The 23,674-nt window shown below is 42.3% G+C and overlaps 1 protein-coding gene across 2 annotated transcripts in view; it reads left to right on the top strand.

Moving 5' to 3' along the window:
- Positions 1-23,674, top strand: part of PDE1C (phosphodiesterase 1C) — a 339,787-nt gene that overhangs the window by 274,752 nt on the left and 41,361 nt on the right. For both annotated transcript variants that reach the window (XM_075704881.1, XM_075704880.1), the window contains 6 exons: positions 4,000-4,101; positions 5,415-5,535; positions 8,573-8,654; positions 15,749-15,869; positions 17,077-17,252; positions 22,934-23,233. In XM_075704881.1, the coding sequence (XP_075560996.1) occupies positions 4,000-4,101; positions 5,415-5,535; positions 8,573-8,654; positions 15,749-15,869; positions 17,077-17,252; positions 22,934-23,233 (902 nt within the window). The remainder of the gene's footprint in view (positions 1-3,999; positions 4,102-5,414; positions 5,536-8,572; positions 8,655-15,748; positions 15,870-17,076; positions 17,253-22,933; positions 23,234-23,674) is intronic.

A 23,674-nucleotide genomic window follows, 5' to 3' on the forward strand; every position in this document is an offset into this window, starting at 1 on the left:
TGGTCTCCAGCGATGTCCGGTGGTGTCCAGTGGTGTCCAGCGATGTCCGGTGGTCTCCAGCGATGTCCAGCAGTGTCCAGCGGTGTGCAGCGGTCTCTGATGGTGTCCATCGGGCTCCAGGGGACTCTTCCTGGTGCTGTGGTGCTGCCAGGCAGATGATGGCAGCCCCTTTCCTCGGCCCTTCCCCCGGTCTGAGGAGAGGAGAGGAGAGGAGATGCCCCCCTTCATGAGGGGCGGAGGGTGGGGAGCGGGAAAGCAGGGCTCACGTGCAGCTTGACAGCTGGGTGATCTTCCTGCTGAGCCTGCCGGCTGTAGGTGTGGATGGTTCCCTGAGGGCTAGCGCTGGCTGCGGGGGTGTCACCGCTTGTTGGAAGCTGGCTGGGTGGAGGGTCCGTGAGAGCCCCTGGGGGTCCCGCGTCGCTTTGTGCACCACGGTGTTGGAGGCAGCTGGGCCGTGGTGGGGTGGTGCCCCATGAGCGCTGTGGGAGCTGGGTCCACCTCCATGGGCTCGTCGGCCTCTGCAGGTGGATCCACGTCCATGGGCTCGTCGGCCTGTGGCGGTGGATCCACCTCCATGGGCTCGTCGGCCCCTGCAGGTGGATCCACCTCCATGGGCTCGTGGCTGTTGTGGGCCGGGTGAGGCTGCATGGGCTGGCCTGGCCTGCCAGAGGTGCTGCTCCTCCCGTCGGGCTGCTTGCGTTTGCCGGGCTGCGGAGGCATCCTCAGCAGTCGCAAGGCGCTCTTGTCGCTCGCCCCAGTCAGTGTGGGCCCTCTGCTCGCTTCTGCGGCTCCTCGTGTAGCAAGCACGCCTGTTGTCAGAGCGTGGGGCTGCTCAGGGAGCCGTGGGCCAGCCGCAGGGGTGGCTGCTTGCCTAACGGCAGGCTGGTGACGTCACCAACGGCCGCTGCACTGGCTGGGACGGTGGCCCACGAGGCCATGCAGGCCCCATGGCGGGGGGCCATTTTGCTCGCCCTTGTGTGCCCTGGGCTGCAGCCCCCTGCTCATGCCGGGCTGGGGTCCCCTCAAGGGTCTGGCGGCCGCAGTGTCCCGGGAGGGTGGGGGAGCCTGCGTGAGCCTCGAGCCGCTGGGCTCCCTGCAAGTGGCATGGTCCCCACAGGCGGGGGTGGCAGAGAGGGGCCGAGGGGAGGAGAGGGCCTGGCGTCCTGCGGGCTGCTGCGCAGGGGTGACGGAGGGGAGGAGTCCATTGTAGGGCCGCAGAGGTCCTTGGGGCCTGGAGGTGGGGTTTCCTGAGGAGTGTGAGGAGGGGCAGGCCCGTGGGGGCTTGCTGTCCCCGGCTAGGTCTTGCCTCAGCTACCGAAGGAGTGGTTGAAGGCGAAGCCAGACGCGGCGTGGCCTTGCACCGAGAATGGCTGCAGGTGGGTCGTGAGTCTAGGCAAGCACGCAGGCCCGGTTTGATCTTGGCTCCAGGCTCTGGAGGGGAGTGCTCAGGGTGGAGGGTGTGCAGGTACTTCTACTTAATGGTCAGAGGGCAGATTGTCTCTAGGATGTTTCCTTGGCCTGAGTTGATAGGTGAGTTCTCTGTATTGGAGAACGTTGTGATGTGAGCCTGCTTGTGAATACTTAGCCCGGTGCAACCGTGAGTCTCTGGGGGAGATTGACAGAAGGGCATGTCTGCCTCTCTCAGCTTGATATAGCTGATAGATTGTAGAGGTATGATCGTCCTTCCTTTTTCATCAGATTGCATTATTTCTTCTTTTGTTGGGTACCATTTTAGGTTTTCAAGACTTGGCTAATTTTTCTGGAGTCAAGTTACTTAATAAATCATTCGGGACAGTTGCTATTGGAGTGAATTCACTGTGGTTCTTCAAGAACTTCTTCCTGAATATAAAACTGGGTTTGAGTCATTGGGAATACAGGAGAAGAAGAAGATATTGCACAAGTACCAGGGGGATCTCTGACTTTCTAATCCCACTGGTAACCCTGGAAGTGAGAGCTGAATTTGCCTGCCTCTTCACCATATGTCAATAATAATATTAATATTTATAAAGCCTATGTATTCAGTGCTATGCTTTAGCACAGTTTCACAGCAACGTGTAGACGTTTGAAAGCAGCGCAGCCTCTTCTCTTACCTCATTTCTTCTTTGAGATTGTAAGCTGTATTTTCTTAGATGTAAAGAAGAGGAAACTATTTCAGTTGATTTGCTTTTCCTCTGCTTTTATAGACTCTGCGTCTCTTCAGTTCTGTCTGTAATGTGTTTCAGCCTTATCTCAACCTGGCAACGAATACACATACCTGCCATCCTCTAGCGTAATGTCTTCTGAGATTTTCTCTCGTGCATTACCTATGTCCAGTAAATTGTCTATGTCCGTGCGCCTTTCCAAGTCACCTGCTAATCGCGCTGCCTGATGTTTGAAGTGACACACAAGAACTCTCCAGTATTAAAATGCTTTCTTTTTTAATGTCTCTGAAGTATTTTTCGTCTCTGTTTCAGAGGCAAGAATGTTCTGAAACATGTGCAGAGGTCAGAGAATGTGCATATTCCAGATTCACATCTATAAAGGGAAGGTAGAATTTGTGTGCTTGTGAGCGCACTTATGTGCTGGCACTGAAGTCAGCGACTCATTCACCTGAGCTGAGCCCTTTGCTTTTGTATTCCTACTGTAATAAGCCACACAGAAAGTATCCCGTGCAGACCGTTATGATGGAGTTGCACTCCAGAGGATGTAGTGAAGTGTCTGCTGTTTCCCAGGAATAGTCCCAAACACTAATTGTTCCCACAGCATAATCACATCCTTTTCTGTAAAAGTTTGTTTCTATGCATTCAGATTCTCCTTCCCTGCTTCTCTTGCTTGTATTGTGAGAGGTGTTTGTGCTGCTGGGAATGAACCAGACAAAGGAACTGACCAGGAGTGGTGAAAAAGAGAGATCCAAAATAATTAAAAATAAGTTTGTTTTCAGCCACCATGTCAGCATTTTGAATGCTGTTTGCTGTGCAACCAATTGTACATGAGTGTGGGGAGGAGGAGGTGGTTATACTGGGGGAAGAGTAAGGCCAGCTGATGCCATCTTTACATGCCACCCATGGGATGGGTAAGCACAGCAGGCTTGGGTCTCTACACAGCGGTGGCCTGGGGCTGGAACTTGAGCACAGCCAGCAGAGGCAAAAGAGACATGCTCAAAATAGACCATGTCCTTCATGAAACATTCATGAAAAGAAGAATGGTAACTTTTATTTTTAAATGAAAGCTGACCCATTTCTGAATCTCTGGTACTAGCTGTTATGCTAACCTTGGACTGTTCTTCCTCTGTTAACCTGTGGATAGCTGAACTGAGAGAAACAGAAAAAAATTTGTATTGTGTGCTAGATCAGAATGTTCTGATATTTTAAAATCCCTAGGATATCCATATTATCGTCCAAGGAGTTTCAGCTGGATCCTACACAAGTTTGCTTAAATGAAAATTCATAGAGGAATAGTTTGAATGAATAATATCATGGAAGTAATTCAGGTTCTCAAAGGTCTTGACTGCGTATATGCATCATATATACTAGGAGGTTTTTTTAACATGCTGTTTTTCCTTTAATAATATGACTAAACTTTCAACATAGATATCGACCAGTTTTAGTCAGCTGGATAGAGGTTCAGGTTCAAAAGTTTACCTGATTCATGCCAAGGCTTTAAACAGTCTTTTTACTTCCTTCTAAGAATGGCCTATAAAAGAAATCCATTTAAGAAGTTTGTGCTTAATTGAAAAAGGAGTACTAATACTAACACGCTCTTCAAAAAACATCTAAGATTTCTCGTAGCAAGGATTAGCCACCTGGCTTAATTTGCAGCCCTCCCACTCCTGTGTTTGTGTAGAAAATCACTCAACCTCTTCCCCGTCCCTCAAAGAGGGATAATGGAAAAAGTGACATACAAAGGCAGAAGTACTGTTAATAATTTGCAAATAGACAACAAAAGAAACTGGAGGGTGTCTGATGCTGATTTTTTGTGTTTCTCTTTCCTTGCTCCTCTCATCGTGATGCCATCCAAAAGAGAATTCAGAGCTCTAGTGATTGAAATGGTGTTGGCCACTGATATGTCCTGTCACTTCCAGCAAATCAAAGCCATGAAGAATGCTTTGCAGCAGCCAGAAGGGTGAGTCACTTCACAACACTGTGCAGTGAGGGGCTGCATTTCAGCTGGTGCTTTGCCATTGTGTTTGACTTCAAAAGCACCTCTCCAGAGGCCCTCACTCTCTTTGATGTCCACATTGATTCTCTTTCTGCTGTTGAATTTTGAGTGAATTCACTTAGGAGTAGACTGGCACCCCCCTATACGCACATCTCTATTCTGTGCTGGTGGACAAAAGCTTGCAAAGGTCACCATGTTGGGATAAGGCTCCCTTGGCATTTCCCTTCACATATCAGGGTAACATCAAGGACATGATCCAGCTGAGTGACCTCTACAGCTTGAGCATGACTCAAGGTTATAAGATCTGCAGAACACAACTTACGCATTGCCCTTCTGCAGATGGTATCAGCTGCCACCTCTACAAGGGGCCTACTCCATAACCAGAGGACAGATGAAAACAACTTGAGATCCACTGAGGGAAGGACTAGAAGACAACAGATGGAGCAGTATGGGGAAGGCCCTTTCTTCTTCCCAGTACACCACTGGGAGCTGTAATATTTTGTCCATGGCTCTTCCCCATAAAATTCCTTTTATACTGCAGAAAGCTCTGGGTGATGGTCATTTTTTTCACCCTGGACACAGGTCTGTCCAGATCCTCCCAGTATTATACCTGAATCAGACCAGAGCGTGGCAAGCCGCTTGGTCTTCTCAGAAGCTACAACTCTTCCAGCTATTTCAGACAGTCAAAAGCTGGAATTAAAAAACAAGGCTACCCATCCCAAGAAAGCATTATTTACTGGGGTTTTGGGCTAGCCTCTCAGGTTATGGTTTTAAGAAATTGCCAGCATTTTTTGTTCTGTGGAACTCAATGCGAGGATCACCTTCTGACCTCACACTAGTTTTCTAACAGTGAAACTTTTATCAGTTACTGTAGACTCATCAGTGCCCCTGAGATTGTATCCTAACTGTATACTCTACAGCAAGATGGTAGGGACCAGCTTCTCTTTTGAGAAGCATAAAATGCAGCCCAGCTGAAATGGGGAACACAGCAGCTCATCAAGCCTGCTTGTGCAGACAAGCAAGCCTGGAAAGGAGCTCAGCAAGGCTGACCAAAGTTTCTTTTTCCACTTCCTAATGTCCCTGTTACAGCAGGAATAGTGTATATTGGAGAAATTAGACAATCTTTCATAGTTGTCTGATTTTATGAACACAGAAATCATTCCTTTAGTATCCTGGCCAAAGATTCTAATGACTGCATTTCGCTGCTTAGGTGAGATTTTTGTCATTCTCCACTGCAAGAGCAGACAATTAATTTGTTTGATCCTTTGGGTTTTCAGAATTGACAAGCCGAAAGCCTTATCACTGTTGTTGCATACAGCAGATATCAGTCATCCAGCCAAGGCGTGGGATCTCCATCATCGGTGGACCATGTCTCTGCTAGAGGAGTTCTTCAGACAGGTAAAGCTAGGGAACTTCCTCTGCATTTCTGCAGCACAGCGGGAGTGTGTAGGATTGGGCAAGGAAGTAGGAATATATGAACATAGATCTTTTCCTTCTTCTCTGATTTTTCTCAGGAACCTTCTAAATGTTATGAAGCTTTCTCATCTGGCACCAGTAGCACTGGCTATTATGACTCTTAGGAAATTAGTGTCTGATACACTGCCTATAGATGTTATCTACATAGTAGAAATTCTAATTTCTGAAGCTAATACATGTTTCAAATTAGCAAAATGTAGAATATGTGATGTTCTCCTTAGGTGTAGAATAACAGAAAACAGATTTTGGTAGCTGTACTTTATAGAACTGTACTTATATTGTTGGGGTAGATGTGGAAAATGCATTACCCTTACTTTAGATGAAGTGAACTGATCTAGTTTATAGCTCACAGTGGACTGCCTGTTGACAGACCAACAAATCTAGACAAATCATTAAGCTCTGTGTGGTAACTATAAGCTCCCCAAGTGACTAATTAAAAGCATTTAAAGAGCTGCCTTAAAAAAAAAAAAAAGTTAAAGTAAACAGAGCACTTCGGATTGTTTAGGATACTTTTCACCAATATGAATTACTAAACTAAGCAGAAAACTAAGTGCTTAATTTCCCTCCAAAGTTCAATATCTTGATGTTTTATAGTAAATCTGAATACAAAAGAAGAAAAATATATGACAATTTTTAAAATGTTCTAACATTTTTTTTAAATGGCATTTGTTTTTAGAGGCATTGTGGGAATCCCTTCTTAATAAGGACATTACAAGAATTTGCTTTGAAATAAATTCTTTAATTTGTTTTTCAAACCAAGAATGGGTTTACTAGGTGGAAGCAGGTCGATCATATCTGGAGCTTTCTCTGTGTTGCCACACAGGAGGCTCATGCAAGTAGGATGATTTTCACGTACATTTTAGGGAAAACTGTGCATGTTTATGCTTCTCTAGCTCAAAATTATACTAGATGTGTTAAAATACACCACTGCAGAGTACCCTAAAGAATGGTGAGGGAGTTAAGATTAGCTAGATATGAAACCACAAAAAGCCCAAGTTTTGATCTCTTTTACACATGCAATGAAAACAACTTTATTATTTTATGTTTGCATAAGAATATTCATTTCAGCCAACAAATCCTCCTTTAGTTTTGAATGACAAATGCCTCCACTTCTAGATAAAGCTTTATATAAAACTTGTATTCTTGTTCCAAATTCAGATGCATTATTAATTCCCTCTTCAGGAAAACCCTTAAACTTACCAGGAAGTATAGACTTGTGTTCATTGAAGTTATTTAGTACTAGATCAATAAATACATCTGTACCTGACAGCAGAACAACACCACACTCTTCTCACAAGCTGAGAAGTACCATGAGCCAGAGGGGACCATTGTGATAAGAAACTGGGCTGGCCTCAGAATAGGTGTTTATTTCCTTATGCTCTTCACCTGCAGACCCTCTCCTGCCCTTTCTGTTAAGTGCTCTGCAGAAACATAAAGCCTGATTTAACTTATATCAGTAGAGGTCTCCAGCCCTATTGGTTTCCAAGTATTTTGTGATGTGACGCAGGTCTTCCTACACCAAGTAACCATGCTGTAGGTGTGAATGATGGTTCTGAGTACAATACTGGGGTTTTTTTTACATTTGGCAGCTATGGTGAGCATCTCTTAAAGCATGAATTAATTTATTTTACTAATGCACTTTAGCTAGACATGAAGGAGCTGCCCAAACAGCTTAGAAGTTGTCAACTATCTTTCTGAGCAGTCAGAAAGGCAGTTAGGGGTTCTTTCCTAGAGAGAATTAGGTACTGGGGTTTTTAAGAGGCATAAAGAGTAAGAGAAGAATGATGATTAAGTAAGAGCTGGCATCAAGAGATGTTTTTCCTGAGAGATACAGCAGACGCAGTAAAGGAACGTTACTCTGAAATATTTCTGTGTTTGGTTTCTGTTTTACCCTGATATTCGTATGTCAGACTCCGAACATAGAGCAGAATTGTTCTGCAATGGAAGAATACTATTGCTTGTTGTTCCACTCAACACTCTAACAGGACTTCTGCCCCAATTTCATGTATGTTAGAAGAAGAATTCAGCTCTTCTTATGTCTACAGAAGTTTTTCTCTGATTAGTTTGCTGGCTATTTCAGCTTCCATTTGACATCAGTCAGAACACTGGCAAGAAGTTCAGCACAGTTAAAGTGAGCTGCTGATTTAAGGAATTGATCCTATAGTATAGTTAACAGGCTATTTAAATTTGAATGCTCAGTGGGGAGTATTGTAACTATTATATTATCCTATATATCTTCTCAGCATAAGGCAATATGTTATAGAATGACTGAATCAAGTTAAAGGGCTTTTTGAGAATATGCAGCTTGAAAGACTGGAAAAAGTGGGGCTATAACACTTGATCTTCTGTACCATCTTGTGATGTTAGAAAAGGACTTGCAGTTCTGAGGGCTGGAAAGCATGTTTGGACTTTTGTACTTAAGCACTTATGTAAAATGTTGACAATGTCAGTGTTTCCTTTTGGAAGAAAAAAGTAATCTGCATCTGGCCACCCGTGACCTATGAATTCCTTACCTGAAAGACTAAAAAAAACATGCAAAGAAGTGCAAGCCCTGAAAATCAGTCCTGACACTGATGTTTTCTCTTCAAAGGTTTGCTCTGAGAACTGAGTTCTGCTGGGTTCCCTGGAGAACTTCAGCGAGAAGCATTCTTGTGCTCAAGTGGGTTTTCAGTTGGTGCATAGAAGTACCAAGCAGGCAGGGAAAGCTCTGAGGAAAGATTCACTGCAGTCAAGATGCTTAATTTACCAACTTCTGCTTGGACTGCAACTTTTGCAGCCACACTCAAATTCTCCACAATTTGTGTTAAAAAAACCCAAACCAAACAAAAAAAAAAAAAAACCCCAAATCAAAACTTAATTAAAGAAAGTAAAATGAGAAGCCTTTACAGTCATGACCTAAGATATCGAAGTGCAGTGTGTCTTGTCTTTTTCTAATTTCTTCTCAATTTTGTTTCTCCAGGGTGACAAAGAAGCAGAACTAGGGCTTCCCTTCTCTCCCCTGTGTGATCGCAAGTCTACTATGGTTGCTCAGTCTCAAATAGGTATGTCCCTTTTGGTACATGTGAAGTAGCATCTTAAAAGCAAAACATACTCCCCCCTGTGGGTCAAGATCATGGTGATCTCTCATCATTTGGAACTATGTTAAAGAGAGGAAATAAAGCACAATGGCGTTATTATCCCCAGATCAACAAATCAAAGCAAAGGAGCCATTAAATTTATGGTGGTGGTTCCATGCAGTAACCTCTGATAGTTACCACTGTTGTGTCTGCAGAGATGACTACAGTGCCTGGTTATGACACTACTCCATGGTGTTCTGAGCTGTGGAGATGAGACACACATGGCAACGTGTTGTGATATGAGTATCATGGGTGGATATGAAAATGTAATGTCAGTCCCTTCAATGACCTGGGCAAAACCTATTGTGTATTTTTCCATTTATTCTTCCCATCCTTTCCCTTCCAGTGCTTCAAGCCAACCAATATTTTTCACTGAAGCCAAGCAAATTGCAACCCTTTTTCTGCTCCATCCATTCAGAAACACAGATCTTTTTACAGACTCACCAACAGCGCTTTCTCTACCTCTCCTCCACTTATTGAGTGAAAAAGTAGGAGAAGGGTAAGGCAACAAGCCTGGTATTTGGTGAGAAAACAAGAGGGGCTAAGTGAAGTAAAACTGTTCAGGAGGCTGGGAGCAAAAAAGGACAATGAGAAAGGTGGATTTGTGGGTGGATTTTTATACCTAGAAAGCAAGTGAAGTAGACGGAATAATGTGATCTAACCTCAAGTGGAGAATAGGGTGCCAAAAGGAATAACAAAGAAAGATAACTTGGACCCTAAAAATGAGGGAATTGAGTCCAGAAGCAGAAAGAGAGAGAAGGCATTAAAGGAAATCAAACAAAATTTTGAAGTATGAAATTTGTCTCGAAGAACAAGACAAAGATAACCCTGAATGTAGGAAAGTTCAGATTCATATCTGTTGTTAATAGCAGTTTCTGTTTAAAATTATTTCATTGTTCCTGTTAGGCAAGCCATTCTCTGAGGGACCCCATCCCAGATTTTTCTGGCCTTGGAAGTTTAGACAATTCAGCCAAGAATCTGAACTTAAGAAGGTCTGTGCAAGCCTGACCTGGTTGCCAGACTTGTAGCATTTACTGTTCTGCAGTGGTAACCCAGAAGAGTGGGAATGTGTGTAGAGCACAGTGCAACTCCAGAGGACATTTGTGTTCTGCCAGTAGCTCAGTGGAGGGAAGTAGCAGCAAACTTGAAGTGCTGCACTCTCAGCTAAAACCCATGTTGAGGACTCCTGGGCAGACTACACCTACCGCTGTGCAAGAAGATAAACTCACTCTCTCTCTGGCTGGTGTGGAGGAGAGCGCATGTAGAGACTTCTCTTTCACATCCCTTCTATCAGCTTCCAGTTATGTCCCTCACTTCTTACCAGGAAGAGGAGTTGTGCTTCCCATGGGATCCCTCTATGTAGTGTTGTGTGTGCTTGGAAACCGATTTTCCTTGCCCTCCTCTTTTGTGCTCCTTTGCTCAGAAAAGCCAGGAGAGCCAAGAGACTTCTGCACCGATGCCCCTTGTATCAAGCCACTGCAAAATTAATCATGAGTTAAACCATCACCAACACAATTCCACCTCATAAAAGAGGCACTTGTCAGTATGCAAAGGCAGCCTTATTTAGTCATATAGTATTTGTCATTACATTCAATTTGTGCAGTTTAGTAATCCATTAACATTAATAAGATACTCGCTATAAATCTTACCTTCTAACACTGTAAAATTTTCATTTCTCAGTCTGCTGCACATATTGGCAGTGTCTTTCTGTAACATCTCCTTTGTTAAATCAAAACCTCTTTTATCTTCTGGCTATCTGCTGAGGTAAGGCTTTCAAAGTTGTAGGCTAGATTCTCAGACAAATAATCTGTTCCCATTCATTTATTTATGTGATTAATAGCCTTAACAAACTGTGCCCTGGAATAGTAATTACTACATTTATTTGCAAAAGGAAGTTCTTATTGAATTCCAAATTGTGCTATTATCTGCAGCAAGCAGCCATCGGGTCCCACAAATGAAAAACCTCTGTCCTTTGTGAAATAAAATTGTGCTCTTGGTTCTGTCAGGGACAGAGCCTAGAAATCCTGTTCTGGTGACTCAACTTGTTTGTAGTTCTTGGTTTGCTGCTCTAAGGTCACCGCAGATGCAATAGCAGTGGCCAAGCATTTTTACAAATGAAAGATTTTCACAAATGCAGACTGCATTTTTTGCAGTGCAGACTTTTTCCATGGAAATGAAGCAATCTAACAGCAACACTTCCTCAAAAGAGAGAATGTGTCTCTCTCCTGTTGCTTCAGTTTGTGAAGAAATTGTTCAAGGTTTAAATTAATAATTAAAAAAGCCTGAATATCAAATAATAAACCTGGGTTTTAAAACCTATTCATGTTAATCCTAATGACCAGTTTATCATCCTTTTTCTTCTTCAACTGAATGAGTGTGGTAAATATTTCTGTACAGAAATCAGGAGAGATTCATGTCCAGAAATCAAGTTGCTTATCAGAGTGGGGGATACAAACAAACTGCAAAGAAAACCAGGCCAAGACTTGTATTTCCCAACAAGAATATCAGGAGTTAAAGCTTCTCTGTCTGTCTCAGACTGTAGGAAGCTTGTTTGACCAGAGATCAGCCTTTGTTGTCATTGTCATCTTTTGCAGCTAATAAATGTAGCAGCATCCTTTTATTTTTGTCCTTTGGCTGGCAAGAAAGAAAATTACAGCTTCAGAAATCATTGGATAAAGTCTGATGGGTGCATGCGAATGATTCTTTGATTCTTTTTTCTTTTTTTTTTTTTTTTTTTTTTTTAGTGGGCTTTAGGGAAACTGACCTCTAGCCAGTGTTTGCTGTGGTGACATTCTCAGGTGGAATGAATGAACACTAGGAATATGCCTGGAACCCACCCTCAGCATGCAGTGTTAATCAGTAAAATCATCTTAGTCACTGGGCTATAGAAATATTTCCCACACTCATTCTATTGAAGCAGAAAAAGGATGAGAAAATGGTCATTAGCATTAATAGGTTTTAAAACCCAGGTTCATTATTTGATATTTGGGGTTTTTATTTAGCAACCGAAATCACCATATTTAAATCACAGTGTCTTTAGGTAAGAAGAGAGAGAACACAGGAGGGGGGAGGCACTTGTGAATATGGCATAAGTTACATAATTATTAGTAAAGTCCTAAGTTTTGGTTCTACGATAGAAGGTTATGTTTCCCAACATTATTATAACATTTTATATATATATATAACCATTATATATATATATATATAACCATTTTAACATAACATAGTTGAATAACTTATTCACGTTATATGGAATAGAGGAAAAAATACCACTTATCAAAGAAAAGTTATCCTAGGTCTTTGAGTTTGTTTACCTGTTGTCCCTTGTGCCACCTCTGCTTGTCTTTTTTGATGAGATGCAAGACTTCTCCCAGGGAAAACTTGTTTCTTAGGTGCTTATGACTGGACCTTGTCTTTATGTGCAAATGTTGAGTATCTCAGGAAGTGGATCCCACCACTGCAGTGCTGAGTTTAGTGACACAGTCATGCATCTGATATCAGATATTTACATGTCTCAGGGTTGTTAGTGGTGATAGAGCATATGGCAGTGGTATTACTTGCTGTGTTGGTTTTGGTTGGGGTGGACTTTATTTTTTTATAGTAGCTAGTGTACCTATGTTTTGGATTTGTGCTGAAAACAGTGTCGATAACACAGGGATGTTTTAGGTATTGCTGAGCAGTGCTTACATGGAGTCAAGGCCTTTGCTGCTTCTCACCCCACCCCACCAGAGAGTAGGCTGGGGGTGCACAAGAAGTTGGGAGGGGTCACAGCTGGGACAGCTGACCCCAACTGACCAAAGGGATATTCTGTACCATATGACATCATGCTCAGCAATAAAACTAAGGGGAATGGTGGGGGGGCTGCTGCTCGGGGACTGGCTGGGCATCAGTCAGTTGATGGTGAGCAATTGTTTTCATTTTCATCACTTGTCCGTCTTGGGGTTTCTTTCTCTCTCTTTGTTATTTTCCTTTTCATTACAATTTATTAATTTTTTTTTTCAATTATTAAACTGTTCTTATCTCAACCCACGAGTTTTCTCACTTTTACCCTCCCAATTCTCTTCTGCCCATCCTGCTGCGGGGGGGAGTGAGCGAGTGGCTGCGTGGTGCTTAGTTGCTGGCTGGGGTTAAACAATGACAGTTCTTTTTGGCGCCCAACAGGGGGCACGAAGGGTTTGAGATAATAAGAGATTGACCAGAGCGTATTAGAAGGGATTTATATCTGTTAACAGTTGTGGGTCATGATATTGATTCATCTGTTCTCAGTTTATCTGATCTGCGCCATGCTCTTTTTTTGCTGTACATGTTAAAGAATGGTGTTGGCTTTTGCAGTTTGCTGTGCTCTGTAGTGATTAGTGATGTTTTGCCTGGGAGATTTGTTATTAAAACACTGACCTTGAGCTTAATCTGGTATTTGGGCTCTGTACTGAAGCCATTACTGTACTTTGGGTACCACCTCACAGAGAAAATTAACAATTAAACCTCTTCCTCTGAGAGGTTTTTTTGTGGTGGAAATACAGAATGGTACCTTCACTACCTTCTTCTGTGATGTTTTCTCCCTCGTTACAAAAACTTCTCGGTATCTTGAACATCCTTGGGTAGTTATAATACTTCTATTGGTATTTCTTAGGAATATTGCTTCGGTTTTGTCTAAGGTTAACCAGCAATTTAGGAATATGACCCAGGCTCTGTGAGAGTATGGTCATGTGGGAGAATGTGGGCAGGTATCTAGAGAACTTCTCACTTCCAATGGTCTGGAACTTCACTCCTGAACAACTGCAGGATCCTGATGAAGTGATTGAGTGCTTGAAAAAAAATGCCATGGCTCTTCCAAAGAAGTGCAACTTACCACACTGTGCTGAGCCCTGGCCAGATCTACCAAACACTGCTTGATATTATGCAGCGCCATCAGGGAGAAGAGAAGGAAAACATACCAACAGACGCTATGGCTAAACCAGACACTACATCAGTCACCCCAATAACTAAAAAGAAACAATGGAAGCGGAAGTCAGCTTGTTTAGTAAGGGATGAAGAAGCTTCTCCTAAGAGGGAGCAGGAGAAAGCATCAGAAGAGGCAGCCTGCTCTGCAGCAGAGTGGTCACAAGAACAGGAAGAGGAAGAGCCTGAAATCATAAATGAGACACCACTCCGTCCCTATGCCTAAGTGAGCTTTGAGATATGTGAAAAGATTTTAGCCGTCAACCAGGTGAGCTAATTCTCAGCTGGTTGCTCCGATGCTGGGATATTGGGGCCAGTAGTCAGGAATTAGAGGGTAAGGAAGCCCAGCAGCAAGGATCACTTGCTAAGGCCATTGACAAAGGGATTGGAAAAAAAGGCAGGAGTCCGCAGTCTTTGGCAGCAACTCCTGTCAAGTGGGGTTAAACCACAACACTTCGCAAGCAGAATTGACAAGGTACCATGGCTTGGGTTTCTTTGGTCATTACGAGGTAAAAATTTTTTTGAGTGAAGGGGAACAGAAGAGACTATAATAGACAGACAGACACATACACATATATAAATCAAGTTCTCATTATCCTCAGGATTCCTGTGGCGCACTTAACAGTGTTCTCAGTCAGTACAATTTCCAGCATTTTAAAAAATTGTCTAAAGTTTGCTGGGATTATCTGGGTTATGATCTAGCACACGATTTCCTGTCATGGCTTTGTACTGCATACATTTCTGCTTAACTCCCTGGGAGGAAGGGAGTTCTTTTTTCCCTAAATTTGAATAGATAAGACTGTCTCAGTGTTATGGAGGCACATGATTCAGATGTTCAGATAAGGCTGAATGCATATTTTTTCTAGATTTACAGAATGTTAGTATGAAATTCTGAGAACTTGCAAGTAATGTTTTTAATTTGGCTAGGCATGAAAATACACTTAATTACCCATCCTTTCAGAAATCTAGCAAAAATCAGGGGAGCAAAATGGAACTAGAAGGATGCTTAACTGCTTTGCACTCAAGATGTGGATCAAAGCATCTGTAAATTCAGGTGCCTGGCCCGTGTAACCTCTCCTCCTTTTATTGTTTTGTTATCATCTAGAATCGCCAGGGTCTGTTATAGAAACATATCATAACCCAGTCAGAGAAATTATAATATTATGAATATATAATTAATAGTTGATAATTACCAAATCTTTAACAATTGTAACAGTAGGGAAAGACCTGAATCCCAATGTCCCTTAGGACATCATTGTTTTCTTGGCTAACTGCAACACTAAGACATTTGCTAAGTGAAGTGCCAAAATGAACATAAGAAATAGCGCTTGCCCCAGGTGAGAATTTAGGACAAGGTGTCAGGTACTGTAAGCTCCTGACTCTCACATTTTTTCCATGCAACTTGGATTTTCCTTCATCTCATGAGCTCATGGCCACAGGGCCCTTCAGTTTGCCCTTCCCAACACTCAGATCGATCAGAGTCATATTCATCTCTGCCAAGCTGTATACTGAAGTAGAAATAATTGGCCCTTCATTTTTCCCTTTCCTTATAATTAAAGAAATGGGGGGAAAAGCATCTAAATCTGTTTTATTATCAACAAGAACAAGCTGGCTGAGCACTGAGGAGAGAATATTTACAGCAACCCACTGATATGCAGTAAGGGGGTTTGCATGTAACTCCACACCAGCAAAGCTTACCAGTATTATTACTGTTATATTAATTTTCTGCTTTTAGAGAGTTCATCTTTGAAACTGGGTTTTATCCAAATCCGCTAGGAATTTGGCTTAAATATCACGCTCCTCTTATAAAACAAGTTCTGATGCATCTGTTTATGTTCTGATTTGCCACAGTTTCTTTCCAGTGTTTAAGTAGGTACCTTTTATTGCATGCTATATCCAGGCTCTTGGGTCAGGGATTAATGTGTAACTCCATTTTCCCTTTCTAGTATATGCTGATCCCTCTTTCAAGGTATAATTTTTTTACTCTGTCTTTTACAGTGTAGTTGTCTGTGATCACTGAAGCAGTGACTCTGCATCAATCCTCCTCTTGCCTGCTTGACTCTGCTTGTGTTTCTGCTCAGGTTTCATTGATTTCATCGTGGAACCCACTTTTACTGTGCTGACCGACATGACTGAGAAGATTGTGACTCCACTCATCGATGAAGCTTCCCGCTCTGGCATGTCCGGGTTCAGGCGTTCCAGGTGAATAACCATGTGCCCTTTCCCTTCACTCTGCACATGCTGCCATTGCACTCAACTCCCCCTGTTTCCCCCACACAGTATATGTCTTCTGTGTGGCTTAAAGCCCCATACCTGCATTGCCAACACCGCAGCTCAGGTTGTGACCTGACTTTGTTGCAAGGAAACTCCAGCCTGGGGAGGGCAAAGAGGGAGGCTGGCATGAACCTGAGCCATCCCTCCAAAGGCAGTGAGCACAAATGGTTGTAGCCATGCAATCAGGTGAACTTTAGTGCTTTCTCAGTCACTAATGTCAAAGACAAGGTAGCGGGAGTTGTTGGGAGGCACTCATTTCTTCATGTCTAGAAGTATAAATGGGATTGAAATACAAAAGAGGACTGGGAAGCATAAGCAAGCTTTAGTGACAATATTTAGGGTTACGCAAATGTGTGAAATACCAACAGAATTCACCTGGAGTTCGGATGTAAGGAGTCTTCGCCCATTCAACCTGCTCTGCTGTTGTAGGGAAACTATTCTCTTAACAGTTTCATGGACAGGGCACATCTTGGGATTCAATGCCATGTGGCTAGCGGTCCCTAGAAAGGGCTACCAAGTCAGGATTCCCTCTCCCAAGTGACTTAATTACTCTTGGGCTGTTATGCAAAGAGCAAGCCCTAATATCTTTCTGTCAGTTACCTTACTGCCTTTATTAAAATGTGCACAATGAAGTGTCCATCCTTGAAAGACAACTGTAGGGTCTGTAACTCAAATGAGTGCCTGATTTCAACCTCAGCTGAGGTCACCAAGGCCTGGACAAAGGTTGGCCTCCTGTTCTGTGCCTGATGGCTCCCACTGGTGAATTTTAGGAGGCTCCTCCTTTGACATACTTGATTTCTAGAATTGTCTGACTCTCCAATGAATATCTAGGGAGTGAAGATGCACAACAAAGGTAATGGCAACACTTCGAGTGATTCTGTTTCTTAGGGACTGTGGATACTGAAAAATAAGCAGGGAAAAGCTGCCCTTTATTTCTAATACTGGCTCAGGTTGTGCTGTTTGCTTTAACATTGGTTGCCCTGGTGTGGGAGGGAAGGAGAGGAGGATGAGGGATTCAAGCTTAGTTTTTGTTTTTCCTGGTTGACTCTCTTAAATTATCTCATTATTTCTTCTTAGCTGTATTTGGGTGTATGGGATACTGATTTCTTCTGTATTTTGTGATCTTGTGTCCCAGTCTGAATAGCATTAGTCCCTCCGAAGTTAAAAGATCAAGTGTCAAGAGCACTGGGTCCGAAGGAAGTGCCTCACTCAACTGCTCCATACTCACTGTGGACTTCAAATGTTTTAAAGCCACCTGGACTGAGGTGGTGCAGCAGAACCGGGAGAAATGGAAAGCGCAAGCCACCAAAGGTAACAGCCAGGCTTCTTGGTGAAAGAATAAAAACTCTATTGACCTCTTCTTCTTCAAGCTCTTCCTCAATCAAATTATTCTTCAAGTAAGCGCTATTAGTTTGAAAGAATCTGCTTTTCAAGGTCAACAACCTACACTGAATTTGGAAAGATAGGGATATTGTGACTCATCTGGGCCTTATATCTTCATAAGTGGTGTAAGTGTACGTAATGAAGAGGATGTGGACAATGGAAGGAAAAAAAATAATTGTAAGGGAGGTCCCCTAAGGTTACGAGTCAGACTCAGGGTGGGTTCCAGAAATAGCTGGAACAATATTTGTAGAGATAGGTTATCAGTTGTTCACTGTTAAGATTGAAAGAGTTATGGATGATAGTTCAGGGGAGAAGGACAGGTTATTCTGGTTTCACAGCTGTTTTCATATTTCAGTGATGACTTGGATAATGAATTGGGAACTATGCTGCAAATGGTCATGATGTCATCAGTCTGGGAGGGACTGCAAATATTTCAGAAGAATATGAGGGCTGTGTTGGTTGCAAGTTGACCAGAGTTCAATATTGTCATGTTATTGAGAAAAAAAACAAACCCCAAACCTAAAAAAACCCCCCAAACAGACCTTGCTTCTAAGACCCCTCTGGTATTCTTCCTGTCTTGCCAGCAGTAACAAGGCCACCACAGCAGTGCTATGTCCAGTTTTGGCCACTGCAGTTCAGGAAACATATGGACCAGTTGCAGACAATACAGAGTACAGCAATGCAAATTATGATAACTGTTATTTATAGCCGAGAAGGTTTATAGCTGAAAGCAGTTTTCTGAAGAGTACTGCAGCTTGAAAATAAGGGAGCTATTTTTTTATTCAAATACCCTGGGTTGTTAGGAGGAGAAAAAATTGACAGGTGATTATAACCTGATTGATTTCTGAAATCCAACAAATTTCTGTTGTTGGAGATCTTTGGGAACTAATGAGAGCCATCTGTTGAGAGCAACTTAAGTATAACTGCCCTTGCCTCCAGGGGCTGGATGATTGCCCAAGGTCTCCTTGAGCCGTGGGGTGATTTAGACAAGCTCTGAAACAAAAAAAGGAGGAATGTATCACTGATTAATTTTTTTCCTTCATGAAACTGTTTGTGATACAATTTCTTCCCTGAGCTGGATGCTTGTTACTCAAACACTTATTTGATGGAGTAGTTGTATTTAAGGTAAATGTAAGGAGTTCAATTTTAATGTATTATGTGGCCTTGGCTTCAGGGTTGATGGAAGATTTGGCATAGTTCTCCTACGTGCCAGAGGAGATTGTTCCTTTCCAACTAAAAGGCCTATCTGAAGGTGCAGGAAAGGATGCATTATTATTCAAATTAAATTTTCCTTTGTGATTAAAACTTGCCATTCAAGAAAAGCCTTTCTAGGCATTCCAAGAAAATGAAAACGAAAACATAATTCAAAATCTGCTTATTTGCCAGGGGCTTTTTTTAGCTTTTTTTTTTTTTTTTTAATTGGTATTTACTATTTTATGGTTCTTTGTGGACCAAACAAATTAAAGCTAACCAAACAAGCAAAGAATTTAATAAGGTCAGTGTCTCACAGTATAGGAATGTTGAGTGAATGAAGCTAATACATTTAACTAGTTTTAAGGATTTCATTTCAACATGTACTATACACATCTGCTTGTCTACTAGGGATCTACTAGATAAAAATCCTACATGCAAGAGAGACCTGTGGGGAAATAAACAAAACATCTTACATTTCACCTAAAACAAACATATAGAGTAGATCAGAATAGATTCTGGCTATTTAACTTTTAAATATGCTTTGTACCCACTTGCAGTGACTGGTTTGCATAAAAACTTTTTTCTAAATGTGCACACGTAAATGTCAAGTTATGATTCAAGTGGATGTGCACACATTGCTTAACTAGTGCTGCTACTGGTAGTATGTATTGATGCAGTATTTCATAGAATCATATAGAATCGTTTCGGTTGGAAAAGACCTTTAAGATCATCCAGTCCAACCATTAACCCAACACCACCAAGTCCACACCAAACCAATTAAGGGTAAACTAGGCTTAACCATGTCCCAAAGTGCTGCATCTACCTGTTTTTTGAACGCCTCCAGGGATGGTGACTCCACTACCTCTCTGGGCAGCCTGTTCCAATTCTTGACCACTCTTTCCGTGAAGAAATTTTTCCTAATGTCCAATCTAAACCTCCCCTGGTGCAGCTTGAGCCCATTTCCTCTTGTCCTACCGCTAACTACTTGGGAGCAGAGACCAACACCCACCTCACTACAACCTCCTTTCAGGTAGGTGTAGAGAGCGATAAGGTCTCCCCTCAGCCTCCTCTTCTCCACACTAAACAACCCCAGTTCCCTCAGCCGCTCCTCATAAGGCCTGTGCTCCAGACCCTTCACCAGCTTCGTTGCCCTTCTCTGAACACGCTCCAGCACCTCAATGTCTTTCTTGTATTGAGGGGCCCAAAACTGGACACAGTATTCCAGGTGCGGCCTCACCAGTGCCGAGTACAGGGGGACAATCACTTCCCTGCTCCTGCTGGCCACACTATTCCTGATACAAGCCAGGATGCTGTTGGCCTTCTTGGCCACCTGGGCACACTGCTGGCTCATGTTCAGCCAGCTGTCAACCAGGACCCCCAGGTCCTTTTCTGCCAGGCAGCTTTCCAGCCACTCTTCCCCAAGCCTGTAGCGCTGCATGGTGGTGTTGTGACCCAAGACCCAGCACTTGGCCTTGTTAAACCTCATACAGTTGGCCTCAGCCCATCAGTCCATCATATCCATTCTTTACAGAGTATCCTGATGATAAGTGTTTGATTATTAATACTTTAGCTGGATAGGAAAATGTTTTATTTTTAATTGCCTCATAAAAATATTCTTCTAGCAGCTCCTGAGGGTAATGTATGGAAGATTTAGGTGATCACTTGAAAGCAGAGAGCTCACCAGTCTGCATTATTAGACATGGGAGCCCGTGAGTAGGTCATTTTATCTTTAGCTTTCTGACAATCTTTAGCCCTGAATAGTTGATTTACTTTATGTTTTTGCCAAACTTCATCACCGATAACTTGGATCAGGGCCCCTGTTTAAGGGTCAAAGATTCAGAAAGCAGTCTCAGCTTCTGTTCATCTGAATTCATTAACTTTCACATAATTTCTGTGTTTCTGGGTACATTTAGCAGTACAAGCATGCATATTTTTTTATCCTGAAAGATTTATACAAACGTATGGCTCATCATACCTTTGTATGGGTTGGGGACTAAGGAACTTTCTTGGACTCCAGAGCCCTCGCATCAAAACCTTTGCTCAGCTGCTGTCTTGCAGCAAGTCTCTGCACCTCCCTCCATCTGCCTTGCCTGTCTTAGCCATATGCAGCACGGCCTGCTGCACAGCAGGAGTTTAAATTGCCCTCCCCTGTCAAACCAGTGTCTTGCAATGCATTAAGATCCTCTGCCAATAAAAATAAGAATTATTAAGAGAAGACAGATAAAGCATTTCACTGTTGATTGACAACAAATAACAACTGGGGATCAGAAGGGAAGGAAACCCATCTATTATTATGATTACTATTACCATTATTATTATTATTAAATGATGTGTAGAATACTATATACCTTTTGGCATTGTCCCTAGAAGTATCAGTGAGCTGTTTTTATCCCGAGTGTGGTATTTATAGAAAATTTCTCGGACTGTGTGGTCAAAGGTCTCTTTTTGCTTAAAGGATCATCATTAAATAGCTACAAATGAAAAAACAGAATAAACAAACACCCTGATGTGCAAAACACCATTTAGGTAAAGTATTTTCTGACACTAATTTTGACAAGAGGCACTCGTCCAACGGTGCTGTAGCAAGCCCGAGTCTCCTGAGCCGAATCTCTCTCCTGTGGTTCAGGTGCAAAATGCAGCATTTTTTTTCAGATGCCCAAATGAGAGGAATCCTTCTGTATACCACGAGACTCCAGGGAAGATATCAACATGCACAGCTGAGCTATCTATGGAAGCTACCATAGATTTCAGGAATGATTAATAAAGTGAGGGAGGCTCATATCTAATTTAATTATATTTTCGTGTGAGCCATAATTTATTCATTTATAAATTAATTAACTTTACTTAGCTGCTGGCAAGGAAATATAGATTGGCATTTCTTATAAAGACGGCTTTCCGCCTTTCTCTCTTGTATCCCATTGGTACATTTTTCTCAAAACTGGTTCTGAGTCACTCATAAGAAGTATTTGACGAGACACTTAGGAATTCTTTTGTAATTTTTTCTCACTGGCAAAGACCCTGCTCCTGTAAGGAGCAAAATATCTTCCCTATAGGTGTCAAGAATGCTTCCATAGGACCAAGGTAGACTTTATTCAGTGTTTTGTAGGATCTCTTTGTCTGCTTATCAGCTTACACAGTCTCTCAGAAACCAGGAGATACATCTATTTGTGATTTCTATCACAATTAAAGTGCAATTGGTTGTCCGTGATGGGGTGATGGGTGGGCTGGAATATTGCAGACCTGGAAATCTTGAATACAGGCATAGGGCAGTCACATCTGAATGCTTAGACTCAGTATGGATATATACATGCTCTGAAGCTGAGTAAGCTTACAGGTTCCAAACTGAGTGTGTGATGAGCTACTCAGCTGCTTTTGCAGATTAATTCTCTATTGATCATGGGAAAGGGGAGGAAATTATGGAGTCTCTGCCTATAGTCTGTGTGCACCCAGCTGAGTTTATTAGCTTGAGGACCACACTGAGGGGCTGTGATTGTGTTATGCTTTCCAGTGTGATGCAGGAAGCCACAAAGAGCCTTTGCAGTGAGTCTGTGGGGGTGTGCTGTACCCGACCTGGGCTAGAAATGTGGTGGTCTCAACACCTGGAGCCAAAGTAATTTGCAGCCTGTGTTATAAGTGTTGCATCAGGACCCAAGGTTTGGATAAAAACAAGAGCAGTATCTTGAATGGGGGAAACTGGCTTCTCTGTGATTTTTTTTTTTTTTTTAATTGAATGACAATATTTTGGGATGCTGCTGTTGTTCAACACTCACTTTTGAATGCATACCTTTGCATACTTGTGATTGACTGTAAGACTTTTTGGGATGGACGGGCAAGTACTAGTAGCAATATATTAGTCTGCCAAGAAAGGACAGAGCCATAAAGAAAGGATACCAGTAAGTGGAAAGGAAGAGATTAGGAAGCTGGCATTGGAAGCAACCTGGAACAAGAGGGGAAAAAAGTAGATATCAAAGAACCAGGACTTTTTATGTGCTTAGAGTTACATGGTATGGTAGAAGATAAACTGAATGTCATTTGACTGATTGTTGTGTGTGAAAATTGAAATTAACCTTGGCACCCCTAGAGCCTTCAACAGCTAATATCTCTTTTTAATTTGCCTTTTAAGAATTTTGAGGAACTGCATTTTCAAAGGTGAACCTTATACGGTAAAAAAAGGACATGCACACAATATATACATTTAGGCCAACATGGGGTGGTTTTTTCAGAATGCTTTCTTAAATGTTCTCCTGTGCTCTTTTTGCCTTGTCAATTCAATTCCTACATTTATCTAAGTAAAATCTGTTTGCATGTAAAAAGCTGAAGTAGATTTAGATGTGTGAGTTGTATCATTCTTGTCAAATTGACTGATAATCGTGATTTCTTTCCTCATTTTGCTTCTCTCTTTGCTGAGGATGCAGAAGAAAAAGCTAAGAAAGAAGCAGAGGAAAATGCTCATCAGGGAACAGATGAAAAGAAAACAGATGAAAAGGATGAGAAGAAGCCAGTTGAAGATGCCACAGCAGCAAAGACAGAGAACAGCAAAGAACCAAATCCTGGGGAGAACAAAAGCACAGATTCCAGTAAGAATCATGTAAATGGGACTCAGCAAACTGTGATGAACAAACATGAAGCCTCTCAAGGGAAAAACACACCTAGGACAGATAAGGGAACAGACTCTCATCATGCAGTGGGAGAAGAGAAACAGCACGTCCAGAATGGTGAGTTCTCTCCTTCCACTGAAAACTGAATCCAACCTTAAACCCAGTATCTTATGTCAGTGATGGGGGCACCTGATGTCCTGAAAAAGGATGTCCTAGGCCCAGAGTCTCTTCTTGGTCATTGGCATAGTCACCTGCATATGGAAATTGGAATCTGTACATTAACTCCCAAGTCGTGTTCTTCCATAAAAGATGGGGTTGATAATACCTGCTTGAGCACTTTTGGAGGAAAGGAAAAAATTACTTTTCTCATGGAAATGAAGCAGCCTGTTACAATACACACTTAAAAGCTGAAAAAAGTATTCTTGGTTCAATGAACAGCTTCATTGCTTGGGTAACTGACAGAGGAGAAGCTAAAGTTGGCTTATAAACTCTTTTTTAAGGCCAATTAAAGGTATTTTTGAACTGAGTCTCAGATATAAATGTATTTTGGGACAGAGG

Source organism: Pelecanus crispus, chromosome 2 (assembly GCF_030463565.1).
Source record: "Pelecanus crispus isolate bPelCri1 chromosome 2, bPelCri1.pri, whole genome shotgun sequence".
Lineage (NCBI taxonomy): Eukaryota > Metazoa > Chordata > Aves > Pelecaniformes > Pelecanidae > Pelecanus > Pelecanus crispus.